Below are 17009 nucleotides of genomic sequence, written 5' to 3' on the forward strand. Positions count from 1 at the left end.
GGAGGTGATCTGTCCTGGACCTTGGAGCTGCCTCTGTACCTGATGCTTAGCAGAGTATCAGAATCTGGTACAGGCAGACCCAGGTCTCAGTTCAGCTTGGAGTTACCGTTAGCTTGATCCCAGAGATCAGGCTGGGGGTAGCCCCAAGCCCCAGGGTTGTCAGGACTAATGTTAACAATCAGTTTATCGTCAGGCCTGGCCCTGGGACAGCCCCAGGCTCAGTTCAGGGACCAGGGCCAATGGTTGGCTGATTGACAGTCCCGGCCTTAGGCTCTGAGGTTTGAGAATCTCTCTAATCCCAGGACATTTTAAAAATTGCATGCAACCCCAGCTGTCCACACAGTTTTTAGAAATCCTGGGGCACCAGGCCCCTGGTAGTTTGGGTGCTTTGTTGAAAAGTGGAATTACTTTTCAACAAAGGTGCCAGAGGACTGGAAAAGGGCCAGTGTGGTCCTCCCATTTTCAAAAAAGGGAGGAAGGAGGACCCAGGAAATTATAGACCTGTTAGTCTTACCTCGGTCCTGGGGAAGCTCTTTGAGAAAATTATCCAGGTGCACATCTGCGAGGGGCAAGCAGGGGAGTGCTTGCTTAGGGGCAACCAACATGGGTTCATTAGAGGCAGTTCCTGTCAGACCAACCTGGTGCCCTTCTATGACCAGGTCACAAAAGCCTTGGATGCAGGTGTTGCGGTGCACGTAGTCTTTCTGGACTTTAGGAAGGCCTTCAACACTGTCTCTCACCCCATTCTCATTAAAAAACTAAGAGACTGTGGCATCAACACCTACACAGTCAAATGGGTCACTAGTTGGCTGGAGGGCCGCACCCAGAGAATGGTGGTAGACGGGTCTTATTTGACCTGGGGGGATGTGGGCAGTGGGGTCCCCCAGGGCTTGGTCCTCGGGCCCGCACTGTTCAACATCTTCATCAGCGACTTGGACGAGGGGGTGAAAAGCACCTTGTTCAAATTCGCAGATGACACTAAGATGTGGGGAGAAGTGGGCACGCTAGAAGGGAGGAATAGGCTGCAATTGGATCTGGGCAGGTTACAGGATGAGAATAAGATGGGATTCAATACTGACAAGTGCAGGGTGCTGCACCTATGGAGAAAGAACCAGCAGCATACCTACAGGCTGGGGAACTCCCTTCTCATCAGCACAGAGGCAGAAAAAGATCTTGGAGTTGTTATAGATTCCAAGATTAACATGGGCCGCCAATGTGGAGACGCAGTCAGGAAGGCTAACCGCACCTTGTTATGTATCCACAGATACATCACGAGCAGGTCCAAGGAGGTGATCTTCCTCCTCTATATGACATTGACCAGGCTGCAGTTGGAGTACTGCGTCCAGTTCTGGGTGCCACACTTCAGGAGGGATGTGGACAACATTGAGAGGGTTCAGAGGAGGGCCACTCACATGATCAGGGGGCAGCAGAGCAGACCCTACAAGGAGAGGCTACAGGACCTGAACCTGTTCAGCCTCCACAAGAGAAGGCTGAGATGGGATCTGGTGGCTGCCTATAAACTGGCCAAGGGAGACGAGCAGGCAATGGGAGAGTCCCTGTTCCCCTGAGTGCTACTGGGAGTAACAAGGAATAATGGCCATAAGTTGACGGAGAGTAGGTTCAGGCTAGACATCAGGAAGCACTACTTCACAGTTAGAGCGGCTAGGATCTGGAACCAACTTCCAAGGGAAGTGGTGCTCACTCCTACCTTGGGGGTCTTTAAAAGGAGGCTAGACAGCCACCTAGCTGGGGTTATTTGACTCCAGCATTCTTTCCTGCCCATGGGAGGGGGTCAGACTTGATCTGCTCAGGTCCCTTCTGACACTACCAGCTATGAAACTACTTAGGCTGCCATCTAGAACAAGGGACTGGTTGAGGCCTTAAGTAGGGTTTTTTCCTTTCTTTTTTTTCCCCTTGCATTTAAATTATGGAGATTAAAGCATTGGAATGTGCAGATTGTTAACTAGATAAAATTATGCTGCCAAAACTGGTTAAGTGAACAGTATAGGTTTTTATTTGTGCCCACATAGTACATTATTTTTCAGTGTTTCTTAGCTCACTTTTTGGTATTGTATAAGCTTGAAAACATATTAGAATTAGTGTTTTCCACTGCCAAATTACAAATTGGTGGGGGTAGGGGAGGGCAGATGTAGGTTCTAAATAAAACGTTAATACATCGATTGATGTGGAGTTCAATAGTTGTTGATGTCTAAGAACAAGTTTTGAAATAATCCTGTTCATAGATTTCATAGACACTAGGGCTGGAAGGGACCCCTGAGATCGAGTCCAGCCCCCTGCCCCAGCAGCAGGAAGTCAGCAGGGATCATAGGATCACAGCACGATAAACATCCCAATGTTTCTTGACGTTTGCTTTTTCCTGGGCGTTGGTTGTCAGTTGTCCCATCTGGTTTAGCAGGGGTCCAATGCTTTTCCTTTGGCTCCTCACATATCTAAAGAAGGACTTTTTATTCTTGATATTTGTAGCCAGCTGGAGTTCCATGACAGCCTTGGCTTTTATTATAATAATTCCTGTTATTCTGCTTGGCAAAAGCCAAGCAGAAATAGTAAAGGAATGACATAAATAGCTTATTAAATATATAGTGACCCAATCCCCAAGTCCTGACAAAAGCAGCTCATGCACACACCATTTAACACATTTGGAGAGAATGCTGGTTATAATTTTGGGTATTGTTGCTACACAGAAAGTAGAATGTCTAAAGAGTATTAAGAATAAAATATTCCTGGCATTTGGGACTAGATAGACCTTAATAGTAGGGCTATGCGAAACAGCACTGTTCCGCTTCAAATTCTGTTTCGTTTAGTTTCGAAAGCACTGTTCCATTTCATTTTGTCAAAACTGTTTTACTGTTTCGACACTGTTTTGATGTTTCACCCATAGGCTATAATGGGGAATCATGAAAATGCCTAGAACTTTGTCGATTCTTGCCTGGTTCAGATGAAACTTGCAGGGATTTCATGCTCTTCTGAGAGCATGAAGCCTGTCAAGATCCAAGGAGATGGGTGCAGAGGTTTCTGGGAGACTGCACCTCAAGATGTTAACAAGCAAAACTCCTTTCAGTTGCTGGCAGTGGCAGCCTCCTATCTTCTGGACCACAGATCTGGGGGCTCGCACCCCTGGGAGGGCTGCAGGGCTGTGCCAGACTCCTCCAGGGGCTGCGGGCCTCTGATCTGCCTGACGGATGACAGGAGGCTGGTTCTGCTGCCTGGGGTCAGCGGCAGCACCAATCTTCCCAGCACCGGTCCCAGGCAGCAGCAGCAGCTTCCTGTGATCTGGTGCAGCCTGTGCCAAGTGCCAGGAAGACTGGTGCTGCTACTGGCCCCAGCTGGCAGCAAACAGCATGCTGTCATCCGGCACAGAGATCTAGGGGCCTGCACACCCAGGAGGGTGGGGGCTGTGCCAGAATCCTGGAGGCGCAGCCCCCAGATCTGCACTGGATGACAGGAGGCTGCTGAAGCCGAGTAAGCCCGGCTTCGAAACTTAAAATGTTTCAAAACTTTCGAAACATTTAGAGTGCCCTTGTTTCATTTCAAAGCTGTTTCAAAGGCTTTGTTTCATTTCAATTTTGCTGTTTCGAGCTCGAAACACATCAAAACAGCTTTGAAATGAAATACTGAGTGAAATTTTGCATAGCCCTACTTAGTATGTCCATCTGTCTACCTGTGATGCTATATCACTGTAGCAACGTGCTATGGCAATGTACCGTCTGTGGGCAGAAATCATGATGCTGCAGCTATGTTGCTGTAGCAACACACTCCCTTATTATAGCACTTCACTATGGCAATGTAGTGCCTAAAAATGACCATGTGCACAGCACAGTATGGGCTGTTACTGTGCCATCTTTTAGTACTTCCAAAAGGAAGTACTAAATGATGGTGCCGTAACAATAGCACCATAGCGGCGCAAATAGGTGCGCCCTGTATGTCTTAAAATTCCTTAGTCTTAAAGGTAAAACAGTTGGGCAGAGTGACTAAGAATGCTAGTTGTGGATCAGGATAGCACTATAGAAGCAAAACAAAACACACCAGACGATAAAGCCAACACATTTAACCATTTCTTTGCCTCCATCTTCCTAAGCAGGGACTGGAACAGCCACCCCCTCGCTGGGCCCCCCTCAGGCCCCAGGGGAGGCACACCTGGGCCAAGGGTTAGTGAGGAACTAGTTAGGGAGCTTCTGGAGGGACTGGACGTATTCAAGTCAGCTGGTCCAGACGATCTCCACCCTAGAGTACTGAAGGAATTGGCTGAGGTCATTGTAGGACCCCGGTGCAGCTTTACGAGCACTCGTGGTTATCTGGTGTGGTGCCAGAGGACTGGAAGAGGGCCAGCGTGGTTCCCATCTTCAAAAAGGGGAAGAAGGAGGACCCGGGAAACTATAGGCCAGTTAGTCTTACTTCGATCCTAGACAAGCTGTTCGAGAAAATTATACTGGCACACATCCATGAGGGGCCAGCAGGGGATTTCATGCTTAGGGGCAACCAACACGGGTTCATCAGTGGCAGGTCCTGTCAGACCAACCTGGTGGCCTTCTATGATCAAATAACCAAATCATTAGATGCAGGGGTAGCAGTGGACATAGTCTTCCTGGACTTTCGGAAGGCCTTCGACACTGTCTCTCACCCTGTTCTCATTAAGAAACTGGGGGACTGTGGTGTCGACACCCACACAGTCAATTGGGTCGCCAACTGGCTGGAGGGCTGCACCCAAAGAGTGGTGGTGGATGGGTCATTTTCGACCTGGAGGGATGTGGGCAGCAGGGTTATGCAGGGCTCCATCCTTGGGCCCGCACTGTTCAACATCTTCATCAGCGACTGGGACAAGGGGGTAAAAAGCACCCTGTTCAAATTTGCTGATGACACTAAGATGTGGGGGGATGTAGGCACTTTAGAAGGGAGCAATAGGCTACAGTCGGACCTAGACAGGTTACAAGGGTGGGCGGATGAGAACAGGATGGGATTCAACACTGACAAGTGCAAAGTGATGCACCTGGGGAGGAATAACTGGCACCATACCTACAGGTTGGGGAACTCCCTTCTTGTCAGTACAGAGGCAGAAAAGGATCTTGGAGTCATCATTGACTCCAAGATGAACATGGGTCAGCAGTGCGGGGAAGCAGTCAAGAAGGCCAACCACACCTTGTCATGCATCCACAGATGCATCTCAAGCAGGTCCAGGGAGGTGATCCTCCCCCTCTATGCAGCACTGGTCAGGCCTCAGCTGGAGTACTGCGTCCAGTTCTGGGCGCCGCACTTCAAGAGGCATGTGGACAACACGGAGAGGGTCCAGAGGCGGGCCACTCGCATGATCGGGGGTAGCAGGGCCAGCCTTATGGTTGGCCTTCCTGACCGCTTCCCCACACTGTCGGCCCATGTTCACTTTGGCATCAATAATGATCCCAAGATCCTTTTCTCCCTCTGCGCTAACGAGAAGGGAGTTCCACAGCCTGTAGGTATGCTGCTGGTTCTTCCTCCCCAGGTGCAGCACCTTGCGCTTGTCAGTGTGAGGACAATCCTAGGCCTGTCCTCTAGCATATCTGCTACAAGTTTGGTGTCATTTGCAGACTTGCTGAGAGTGCTCTCTGTCCCATCTTCCAGATCGTTCATGAAGATAATGAACAAAACTGGCCCCAAGACCAACCCATGGGCCACTCCACTTGATACTGGCAGCCAGCTAGAAATTGAGCTATTGATAGACTTTCTAAGCTATCTTACTAAGCTAGACTTTCTGAGCCTGGTGATTCAACCAGTTTCCTATCCACTTTACAATCCATTCATCCAACTTGTAATTCCTGAGCTTGTTTGCCATAATATTGTGGGAAACTGTATTAAAAGCCTTGTTAAAGTCAAGGTATATCATGTCTGCTGATCTCCTGGTGTCCATACAGCTAGTCCTCTCATCATAGAAAGCAATCAAGTTGGTCAGGCGTGGCTTGCCCTTGATGAATTCATGCTGACTGTTCCTAATCACCTTCTCCACCAAGTTCCTTGAGGACCTGCTCCATTTTTTCCAGGGACTGAGGTGAGGCTGATTGGTCTGTAGCTCTTTAGATCCACCTTTCCTTTCTTAAAGATGAGCATTCTGTTTGCCCTTTTCCATTCACCTGGGACCTCTCCCAGTTGTCATGAGTTTTCAAAGATAATGGCCAGCAGCTCTGCTGTCACATCAACCTACTCCTTTAGCACCTTCAGGTGCTTCACATCCAGTCCCATGGACTTGGTACATGTCCAGCTTTACTCAGTAGTTCCTCACTTGTTCTTTTGCCACTGTCAACTGCTCATCTCCTCCCCAAACCGCTGCCAGGTGCAGTAGTCTGGGAGCTGACCTTGCCTGTGAAGACTGAGGTGAAAAAGGCATCGAGTACTTCAGCCTTTTCTGCATCATCTGTCTCTAGGTTGCCTCCCCCGTTCAGTAACGGACCCACACTTTTCCTGATCTTCCTCTTTTTACCCTTCTTGTTACTCTTCATGTCCCTTGCTAGCTGCAACTCCAGTTGTGCTCCAGTTGGTCTATCTGATTTCATCCCTGCATATTCGAGCAATACTCATACACTTCCCTAGTCATTTGTCCAAGTTTCCACTTCTTATAAGTAAGCTTCCTTTCTGTGTTTTAGCTCACTGAAGAGTTCCCTGCTAAGCTAAGCCTAACACCTATTAGTATTTGTTAGTATATCAGAAGCCTAACAACTAAGTATTTGGCAGCTATTTTGGCAAATTAGACTTTGAAGGAGGCTAATGGGGAGACAGCTCCTTGTAAGCATGAAAGCCATCATAAAATAAAGCACAGGTGCTATTTGAAAACTGATCAGATCGGAAATGAAGACTGTCATTGTAGGCTATTGGTGGTAGGTAGACCTTTGATTACTGAATGAGAGATGGGCAGAGGACAAGCTGTGAAGGGCTGTGAAAGTGTGAAGACAAGTGATTTTATATTTGTGATAGAGAAGCTAGAGCCAGTGGAGCATGGAGTGATATGGTCCAAGTGATGGACTAAATCAAGTTATCATTCCAGCAACATTCTGGGTAGATATAAGAGGAGCAGGATATTCTACAATAATTGTGATGCAAGATAGGGACATGGTTGAATATTTTAATTCTGAGGATTTAGAGGAAAGGCTTTATCTTAGACACGTTGTGTGTAAAGAATCTCCAGTGTAAGGTAGGAGACAGCCTATGGGCCTGAATAGCCAGCAGTATGGTACTTCAGGAATTTGAGTGTATTTTTTCTCTCCTTTTTTCTATTAAGGAACCTCATTAATCACATTTTTCATCTATTTGTTCTATACAACAAATAATTATATTTTAATTTATTTTAAGCCCTCAGTTTAAAGCACTTCATTATTTTCTAAAAGACTGATATTTAGTATACGATTAAAGATCTTTCTCACTACAGTGATTTTGCTTTTGTATTATTGAGACTGATCGATTTCTCTGTATTTTTGCAACACTGTTTTTACTACATTGATCTCCTCATTTACAGTTGTCACTAAGTGTGACTCACTTTTTTTCTCTAGATCTACAGCATGACACTTAGACTATCTGCCTTATTTGAAAATCACATGAAGAACATTATCGCTGAATACAAGTCTGCAGTGCAGCATCAGAAGAGAAAGCGGCCACGATACCGAAAACGACTAAGAAGCAGTAGTAGTTCACCATCTAGCAGCAGAGCATCCAGGTAACTTAATGAAAGCAAGGTTCACTGTCTACAGATTTCAGAAATCTTTATTTTACTGGGAAATAGACCTAACAAGTCAATAACATATATAGACCGATTTGTACTGCAGTCTCTTTTGTAGGTGGAAAACCTTGAATTCAAATCCCACACTAGCACTTATTTCGTTTTTGTTTTCTGTTTTGCATTACTGTCAGGAGTCCTATACATTCAGAAGCACTATCTCTAGAAAGAATGCAAAATCAACATATTTTCTGTCTGCATGTGATGGCTGTTGACACTGGGTTGCAAATTCCCTTATGTTTTGAAACATGCAAATCAAGCCTTGTCATGATCAATATTTCCTTGTCACTTTTTATGTAATTAGGTTTCAGATTTTAAGATGCACCTAGATCCATAGGCTTGAAGGTAACAAGGGGCCATTAGATCATCTGACGTTTTATATAACAGAGGCTGTGGGATTTCACCCAGTTAGCTGTTTGTCTAGCCCAATAACTTGAGTATGTGACTAAAGCAAATCTTTCAGAAACTCTTCTAGTGTTCACTGTTATGTTGTCTAGTGTTGCCTGAGTGCAGTGGATGATCTTCTTGTCTTCATAATCAGTGTGGTGTCAGCATTTACCTGAAGCAATACCTTCAGTTTAAAGTTGGATGAAACCATGTTAAGTAGCAAAGCAAATTGAACATTCCTTTTAAGAAGCACTAAGATAAAACTTGTTCTTGAAAAGTTGTATTCCTTCAAGTTCAATCATGTTTTTACTTTACTGTGCTACTACAATTTGATAGAGAATCAAGACTACCTGTGTTGCAGGTTTAAATCTCACTCCTACCACTGCAAATTAGGACAATCATTGTTAAAAAAAAATGTTTTTTGGTTAACAATTTTAACTCTGTGGGGATGTTTCATGTGTTCAGCCCTAAAGGGAAGCAGAAACAAATGAAGATGCAGCCTAAAACCAACCAGAATACCTCACTGCCTTTGACTAGGACTAGTTCATCAGTTTCATCTCATGGTAAGTGTAATAATAATAATAATTTTTTAAAAAGTTAACATATGGCAGCACCCAAGGAAAAGCACAAGTGCCTCCTTGTAATTGCCAAGTGATGAAAAGACTGAGACGCTTAGTGTGTACATGTGCAGGGAGACTGCTCTGGCACTCTGCAATTACAATGTGTTGGAGTAGACTCGATTTTAATCAAGTCGACTAGAGCATGCTAATTAGTGCACTACATTCAGCCTCTGCACCTTGTGCATCACTGTCCCCTTGCTTCAAAATGGTGGCAGGGGTGCTTTTAATAAAGCTCATTCAAGCTGTAGTTAGTCTCTCTGCCACCATTTTGAAGCACGGGGTGCTGATACATGAGACACTGTGGATGCTTTTATTAGAGCGGTTCTTGGAGCCAGTCTTATTAAAGCCCCCCTCCACCTCCAGATCATATGTAAAAATGCCCTTAGTGCTGAGCTTAAACAAAAATCTTGTATGTATCTGTCTCAGGCTTGAATCTGACTGCTGTTCAGTCACATACATGAGGTTTACATAGATTAGGCACAAACTAAAGATGTGGACACACACAACAATCAAATTGTTCCCAAATATCAGTTTTTTGGGAACAGGGCCACAATTTAGGGAAGTGTGGCTCTGACACCAGGGGTAGGAGTGAGCACCCAGCCCAGCAGGCCTCAGACTAAACAAGTGGAGTGAAAGGAGTGCTTGCATCCATGTTTTGCAAGTCCCAGCAGGTGGGTGATCTAGGGACCTTGTCACTTTCCCTTGTTTCCTAAGCTTAAGTTCAGTAAGCTTCAGTAGTCTGCAAAAGACCAGTTTTCAGTGTGCTTGCCTGACTTGGATAGGGGAGGGACAAAGTGCTTGGGCCCCATGTATTTTGGCTCCGAGGTGCTGGGGTGTATGATGAGGGGGCTATGGTTGAGTATGGACTGAGGTCAGAGCTGGTTGTTAGAAAAATAGCTTTTATTGAACAAGCCATGCAAGGGTGCTCAGTGATCAAAAGTAATAACAAAGGGTGCTTGTACACGTGACAAGGGTTTAGTGCCCTAAATTGAAACCATGGGTTTTTAAATGTGACGATTTAAAAACCCACTGTTTCAGTTTAGGGGCTTCCATGTTACAGTGAGGGGCCCAATCCTTTTTCTTTTTTTTTCTTTTCACAGAGCCTGCCCACGTCTCTTGCAGCCAGGGGCTGAGCTGCTGGCAGGTTGATGGCCTTTGAGTTGCAGGGGGTCCCAGTCATTCCTTCCATGGGGTGGCACACCCTGAGGCTGCCCAGGTGGGCTGCTAGCAGGTGGGTGCAGCCTCCAAGCTGGGGCAGCACTTGCACACTAGCAGCCTATGTGGTTAGCCACAAAGAGCGGCATCACTGTGAAGGGAAGGACTGGGGTCTCCTGCAGCTCAGGGCCCACAGGCAGCTCACTCCCAGGCCACGGCAGAAGCAGGCAAACTCTAGGTTAAAAAAGGGATTAGGCCCCTCATTGCTTTTTTTCATTTCAGCAGAGCCTGCCCATGCAAGCTGACACAGCACAGGGAGCCAACTTGGGGAAGAGTTGGATCTGATGGGTGCTGCCTGCAAGTTAAGGCAGCACCCGTGCAGCTAGCACCCTGCCTGGGTGGCCCTGGGGGGTGCCACAGCTGCGGAGGGAAGGACCAGGACCCCTACCACTCAGAAAGTGTGTGGTGAGGGGCCTGATCCTTCTCCCCCTCCCTCCCCCCACAGAGCCTGCCCACCTCTCCTGCAGCTAGGGGGTGAGCTGCTGGTGGGCCCTGAGCTGCAAGGGGCCCCAGTCCTTCCCTCCACAGTGGCGATGCCCCCTAGGGCCTCCCAGCTGCATTATAGTTTCATAGTTTGTAGGGTCGGAAGGGTCCTGAGCAGATCATCAAGTCCAACCCCCTGCCATGGCAGAAAAGAGTACTGGGGTCAAATGACCCCAGCAAGGTGTTTGTCTAGCCTTGTCTTAAAGACCCCCCAGGGTAGGAACCAGCACCGCTTTGCTTGGAAGTTGGTTCCAGATCCTAGCTGCCCTGACAGCAAAGTAGCACCTCCTGATGTCTAATCTGAATCTACCCTCTGCCAGCTTGTGAATGATATTTCTAGTCACCCCTGGTAGCGCCCGGGGGAACAGGGACTCCCCCAGTGCCTGCTGTTCCCCTCTGACTAGCTTGTAACAGGCCACTAGATCCCCCCTCAGCCTTCTCTTGTGGAGGCTGAACAGATTCAGGTCTCTGAGCCTCTCCACATAGGGCCTGTCCTGCTGCCCCCGATCATGCGAGTGGCCCTCCTCTGGACCATTTCCATGTTGTCCACATCCCTCTTGAAGTGCAGCGCCTAGAACTGGATGTAGTACTCCAGCTGCGGCCTGACCAGTGTCGCAGGGGGAGTATCACTTCCTTGGACCTGCTTGAGATGCATCTGTGGATGCATGACAAGGTGTGGTTGGCCTTCCTTACTGCATCCCCATAGTGCCGGCCCATGTTGATCTTGGCATCAATGATGACTCCAAGATCCTTTTCTGCCTCTGCACTGATGAGAAGGGAGTTCCCCAGCGTGTAGGTATGGTGCTGGTTCTTCCTCCCCAGGTGCATCACTTTGCACTTGTCAGTGTTGAATCCCATCATATTTTCATCCATCCACCCCTGTAACCTGTCTAGGTCTGATTGCACCCTATTCCTCTCTTCTAGCGTTCCCACATCCTCCCACATCTTAGTGTCATCAGTAAATTTGAACAGGGTGCTTTTTACTCCCTCGTCCAAGTCACTGACGAAGATGTTGAACAGTGCGGGCCAGAGGACTGAGCCCTGGGGGACCCCACTGCCCACATCCCTCCAAATCGAAAATGACCCATCCACCACCACTCTTTGGGTGCGGCCCTCCAACCAGTTAGCAACCCATTTGGTTGTGTAGGTGTCTACACCACAGTCCCCCATTTTTTTAATGAGGATGGGGTGAGAGACAGTGTTGAAGTGTTGATAATGTGCAGGTGCTGTCCCAGCTTAGAGGCAGTACCCGGCCAGATCCGACTGTTCCCCTAGCCTGAGCTGGGCCAGCACCTGCTCACTAGCAGCCCACACAGGGGGTGCCACCACTGCAGAAGAAAGAACCAGGGCCCACTGCAGCTCAGGGCTGCTCAGCCCACTGGCAGCTTGCCCCCTGGCCATGGGAGACACAGGCAGGTTCTGCACTTGTACAGCATGACACAATTAAACCACAAAATGGCCAATTTTTTGTCTCGCGTACAAGCACCCAAAAGGAAAATGAAGGAGCAGTAGAGTTCTGGCTACATACCAGAGCAGCCAGTTTTAGCAGTGTTGGGGGGGAGGGGGTGCAGAGGAGCCAAGGCAGCATGGGATGCCTGGAAGAGTGACAGCACGCCTGTCACAGAAGGCTTGGTGTCTGCACAGAACACTGAACTGGTTCCCAGTGAATCAGTTTAATATAATATATATTAAACATTTTCCATGTTCACTTTTGAACTGTTCCAAGCGTGTTTAAACCAATTTAACAGGTGTGTATTTCTGTCCACTTAGGGCTCCTATACACGTGTGTGGAGCCTGGTCCGACGCACTGGAAATCCAGCGCATTGCCGAGTCTGCTGGAGCACAGAAATAGACGCACTCCAACAGCCTTGTGCATCACGTGGGTCAGTGTCACTGCGCATCTCTGTGCTGAAAAAATAACAGCAGTGTGATTTGAAATAAAACACATTCAATGAGCTTTAGTCCAAAGTGCTGCCACCACCATTTTTTTTCAGCACGGGGATGCATGGTGACGCTGATGCATGGGTGCTTTTAATTAGCGTGGCTCACTAATTAAAGCACCTGGCACCATGTCCCACCGCACATTTAAAAATGCCCTTAGGGTTTACCATTCTAAGTGTTATATGTGTCCATGCCCTAAGGGTCCCTAAGTTCCTAGGAAGTTACTCATGGAGCTTTCAGAGCAAAATAGATTTGTTTCGTCTCTTGTGTTAATAAAGCCTAGGACTGAGCTTCTTTGTACATCTGAAATCTTCTTGTTAGCAGTGTCCTGGCACTACCACTCTGGCAAGAGAGATGAGGGAGATTGCTTTTTGCTGTTGCTATTGGTTTGTGATGCTGTGCTTTTAAGTTTCAGATACTACAGAGGAACCTCTGGGTCCAGCTGTTGGCGAGAGAGAGGGCCAGCCCTCTTCCTCTGGCTCAAATGCACAGAACCGAAGTGGAAACAATGTTGATCCAGGGAAAAACAGGCCTGTCAGGAGTAAAGCCACACCAGTTAAGCAAGGTGATAAATTTCTAAGACAAAAATATTATTTTCTTTTCTTTGGATGTCTTGTTTTCTTAAAAGAAAATGGTTCTTGTATCTCAACTGTAGGTGTGATCTTTCTGTCTAGGTGCAGTATTAAACTTCTGTCCCTGAAATGTGGCAAAGTGAAATAAGCTTGTTCTTACATTCATGAAAACTGTAGTTTAAATTATGGGATAAATATGCTCCAAAGATTCATGACTCTCCTTAAAGTTTTGCGTGATGGAAAGAGTTTAACTCTCAGAGAAATGTGGGGGAACAATAGCATTTCCAAAAGGATGCTAAAAAATAGCAGATGTTTTACTCAACATTTTGAAACTGAATGGAAATTTTTTTTAAAGTATTTTTAAAGTTGCTATTTGTGAGAGACAAAATTAAGTGGATGTGGCAAGGAACATAAATACACTGGACGAATCATGTGTATTGTTAAGTAATATTTCACAAGAGCCAGGCTCTTCACTGAGGTAAGGGTGGAATAGTATACATCTGGGGAAACTGTGACCGTTTTATTACAGGGTCAGATACCTGCGTTTATCATATGACTGTTTTGTAAACAGAAGGATGTTTTTTGTTGTCTAGTAGGTCTTCTCTTCCAGAGGATAAACATTGGTTTTTAACTCTTGCAAACAATGCATTGTTAACTGTGAAAAGAAAAGGGTTTTTAGTCCTAAATGAGCACCCACATAACTTTAGTCCCTAGCAATCTTTTTCTTTCAATTGGACTATCCACTTGCGTGCTTAAAATTGTGTGTGCTGAAGCATTAAGAACAGATGTTTAGAGCTGATGACATAAACTGTATAGGACAAAGATGCAGTTTAATTGAAAATATTTCTGAAGTTTGTAAAATATATATTCTTGATCATTTCCCTTTCTGACTTGACTCTATTACTATAGTGTTTAACAGTTCATCTGGTTATTTGTGTTAATTTAGATCTCTCCTCTGATGGACCACTTACAAATGGTGATGGCAGAGAGCCTCGGGTAGGAGTTAAGAGAAAATTAATAAGTGCATCGGAAGAGGATGAGCATCTAGAGGAGGAGGAAGCAGACAAGAAGAGAGAATTGAAAGAAAAATCTGGCTTATCTTCATCAGGAAGTGGGGAGTCGGAATCCAGTTCAAGTTCTGAAAGTAGATGCGGCTCCGACTCAGACTCTGAATCAACATCTAGGACAGATCAGGATTATATTGATGGAGACCATGACTATAGCAAAGTTGTACAAACTAAACCCAAAAGAAAAATGAAGAGAAAAATTGCCAATGGGAAAAGAAATTGGCAGGGCAGAGGAACAGGAAGGAGAGGTAGATGGGGCAGATGGGGTAGATGGAGCAGAGGGGGAAGAGGTGGGAGAGGAGGAAGAGGCTGTGGCAGAGGAAGAGGAGGAGGCAGGGGAGGACGAAGAGGCCGAGGAGGTAGAGGAGCCTCCCGAGGAGCTGCCAGAGCCAAACGTGCACGAATTGCTGATGATGAATTTGAAAATCTATTTGGAGGACAATTTGGTGAAAATATGTTTGGAGGGCGATTCAGTAGACCACCCCGAATTAAAACAAGGAACGAGGGCAGGAGAACTGTATTATATAACGACGATTCTGACAATGACAATTTTGCGCACACCGAGGATCCTCTGAACCTTGGTACTTCCAGGTCAGGTAGGGTGCGGAAAATGACAGAAAAAGCCAGGGTCAGCCATCTTATGGGATGGAATTATTAACAGATGAAAACTTTGGAACAATTTTAAAAGAACTTCAATGGCCTTCTACTGCAGGGATTTTATCAGAACATCTACCAAGCAAGTTGTGGGGGGACTCCACTCACTTATCACAGTGGTGCTTTTCCATTATGTCAGTATGCATTTGTTTTAAGACTTCAGATCGCCACACTTCATTGGTCAAAATAAGCCTTATTCATTAGGCCTTAAATTACAGAATTTCTTCCCCACACTACAACTCCATTACATTAAAGGAGCTTCCAGCTTCTCAATAACAGCATGACATTTTGAATTATGATTATGAAATCTCTCCCTTGTTTTGTTTTTGTATTATAGATATAGCACCTTCTTACAGAGTTTTTATATGGTTTCTGCCATAAATCCTTATACACAGTAATAATTATAACTTTTGCACAATACACCAATCCTAAAGGCAGCTATAAAATGTTTACAGTTTCTATATTGTAAGAAGGATCTGGATTATTTTAAACTTCCCAGGCCAAACTTTCATGAATTGTGCTGAACTGAAGTATGCTTATACTACAGTTATAGGGGTCCTGATCTGGTCTTTATTGGTTCTTCATTCATGTAACAAGTGAGAAAGGGTTGGTGCCTTGTAAATATGTAGCAAACCTTTGATGTGGTGTGTCCTCATGTGTGCATTAACTTTATTAAAAAGAGAATACTTGAGAAGTATCTAGACAAAAGGTGCCAAATGCAAAAGTTACTTGCATCTATTTTCTTTTTGTCCTCTCATATTTTTATAGCATTAATAGAGATTGTGCAGCTAAGGGGTAACTTCAGCATTTGAAAGGTTTCTCCTCTTCAAAGCATTATGTGATTTTTAATAGTAGCTCAGCTACCTCTATTCACAACTACTGGAAACCTAAAAGAAAATAGATGCTATTATGCAGTACTTATTTGAAGAAGAGGTAAGAGGGAGTATAGCAGGGATGGAATTGCTTATTAATGTTGGAAGTAACCAGTATTTCATGATACTGAAACAAACATTAATAATTTTCAAAGTTTTCACAACTCTCAGAAGCTTGGAGTAGTTGGTCATTTCATCTGTAAAGATAGCCCAACAGTCTCCCTCACAGTTTCTGCTACTGTTTATTCAATGCAAATCTGTGTTTCATTTCAGTACGATCTTTGACAGTTTTAAGAAGCATAAACTGAGCTATGGTGTGTCTGCTGGTTGCTCTTATTTTGTATCATTAGTGATAAGTTTTCATTCTTATTGTTGAAGCGGATTCTTGTATCTCAAGCTTCCAGAAAATAATTCATGTTTGCACTGTATTCTTACCTTTCATTATACTGAAAAATAATAATTTAAAGATGGAGGTTGTGGTGGTAGAAATAATGTAGTATCACAATACAGTATGATGTTATGAGGGATATTTTAAGTTTATATGATCACTTTGTAGTCTGGCTCCTTAGAGTCTGGCAGAAAGATATGTGGGGCTTTCTATCTTTGTTCTAAATTATACTTAACTGGCCTCTGACTTGAGCGGCATAGAGATAGCCAATGAAGAGAGAGGAAACTGGAAAATCAGAATAAATTATGGGTTAGAATTTTGAAGTGAGGTTTCTTGACCCAGTGACTCTAATTTGTTCTTCAATGCACAGAGTCTGTCGCTTGGTCAAGAATTCTGGAAAAATTCTGGGAGGGGGAAGATGAAGCCTAATATACTCTCTCACACCAATGAATTTTGTTTTAACCTTCTTTCTGTACTGTAATATACATTATCTGGCTCATCTCTTTCTAATATTTCTAGTTGGTTGCAAGATAACTCCAAAAAATACTGAGGGGTCAGAACTTGGATGAGAGAGAATATTTTAAATAGTTCATGGCGTGAATCTAAACTTATCGTACAGTAAAAATTCCTCAAACTTTTTTTATTAATCAATTACTGTTCTGTATAAACCAAAATCTATTTCTGGTCATGATTTCAAATTCTCCAGTTTAACAAAGAAATGGATACCTAAGCTCTCCAAGCTCTGTAATGGGCTTTAGAGTACAAATGTCTGTCCAGTCTGCTCGTGTATTTAGAAGAAACCTTCTTTTCTAGAGTTATTGCTCTTCCTACTTATGGTGACCACGAAACAAGTGAATACATCAGTTCATAAAAATGATCATACACCTTTTACATTAGTTCTGTTCAACTAATATAAATGCTATGATTCCTATTCTAAAGCCTGAAATCTTGAAATGCAGAAAAAATGCTGTTTATACATTTCTGCCTGGCTGAAGCTCCACTTATTAATTTATTGGGGGGGGGGAGAGATAAAATAATGGATTCCTGAGAAAACATA

At 44.9% G+C, this 17009-nt stretch overlaps 1 protein-coding gene across 1 annotated transcript in view; it reads left to right on the plus strand.

Moving 5' to 3' along the window:
- Positions 1–16246, plus strand: part of BRWD3 (bromodomain and WD repeat domain containing 3) — a gene marked incomplete at its 5' end in the record, with an annotated part of 122000 nt that extends 105754 nt beyond the window's left edge. Inside the window, 4 exons of the mRNA XM_019521031.1 lie at positions 7530–7693; positions 8606–8703; positions 12809–12964; positions 13918–16246. Coding sequence (XP_019376576.1) covers positions 7530–7693; positions 8606–8703; positions 12809–12964; positions 13918–14696 — 1197 coding nt within the window. The remainder of the gene's footprint in view (positions 1–7529; positions 7694–8605; positions 8704–12808; positions 12965–13917) is intronic.
- Between the last annotated feature and the right edge of the window lie 763 nt (positions 16247–17009).

This window comes from Gavialis gangeticus, unplaced genomic scaffold, assembly GCF_001723915.1.
Source record: "Gavialis gangeticus isolate Ggan-Ray unplaced genomic scaffold, GavGan_comp1, whole genome shotgun sequence".
NCBI lineage: Eukaryota > Metazoa > Chordata > Crocodylia > Gavialidae > Gavialis > Gavialis gangeticus.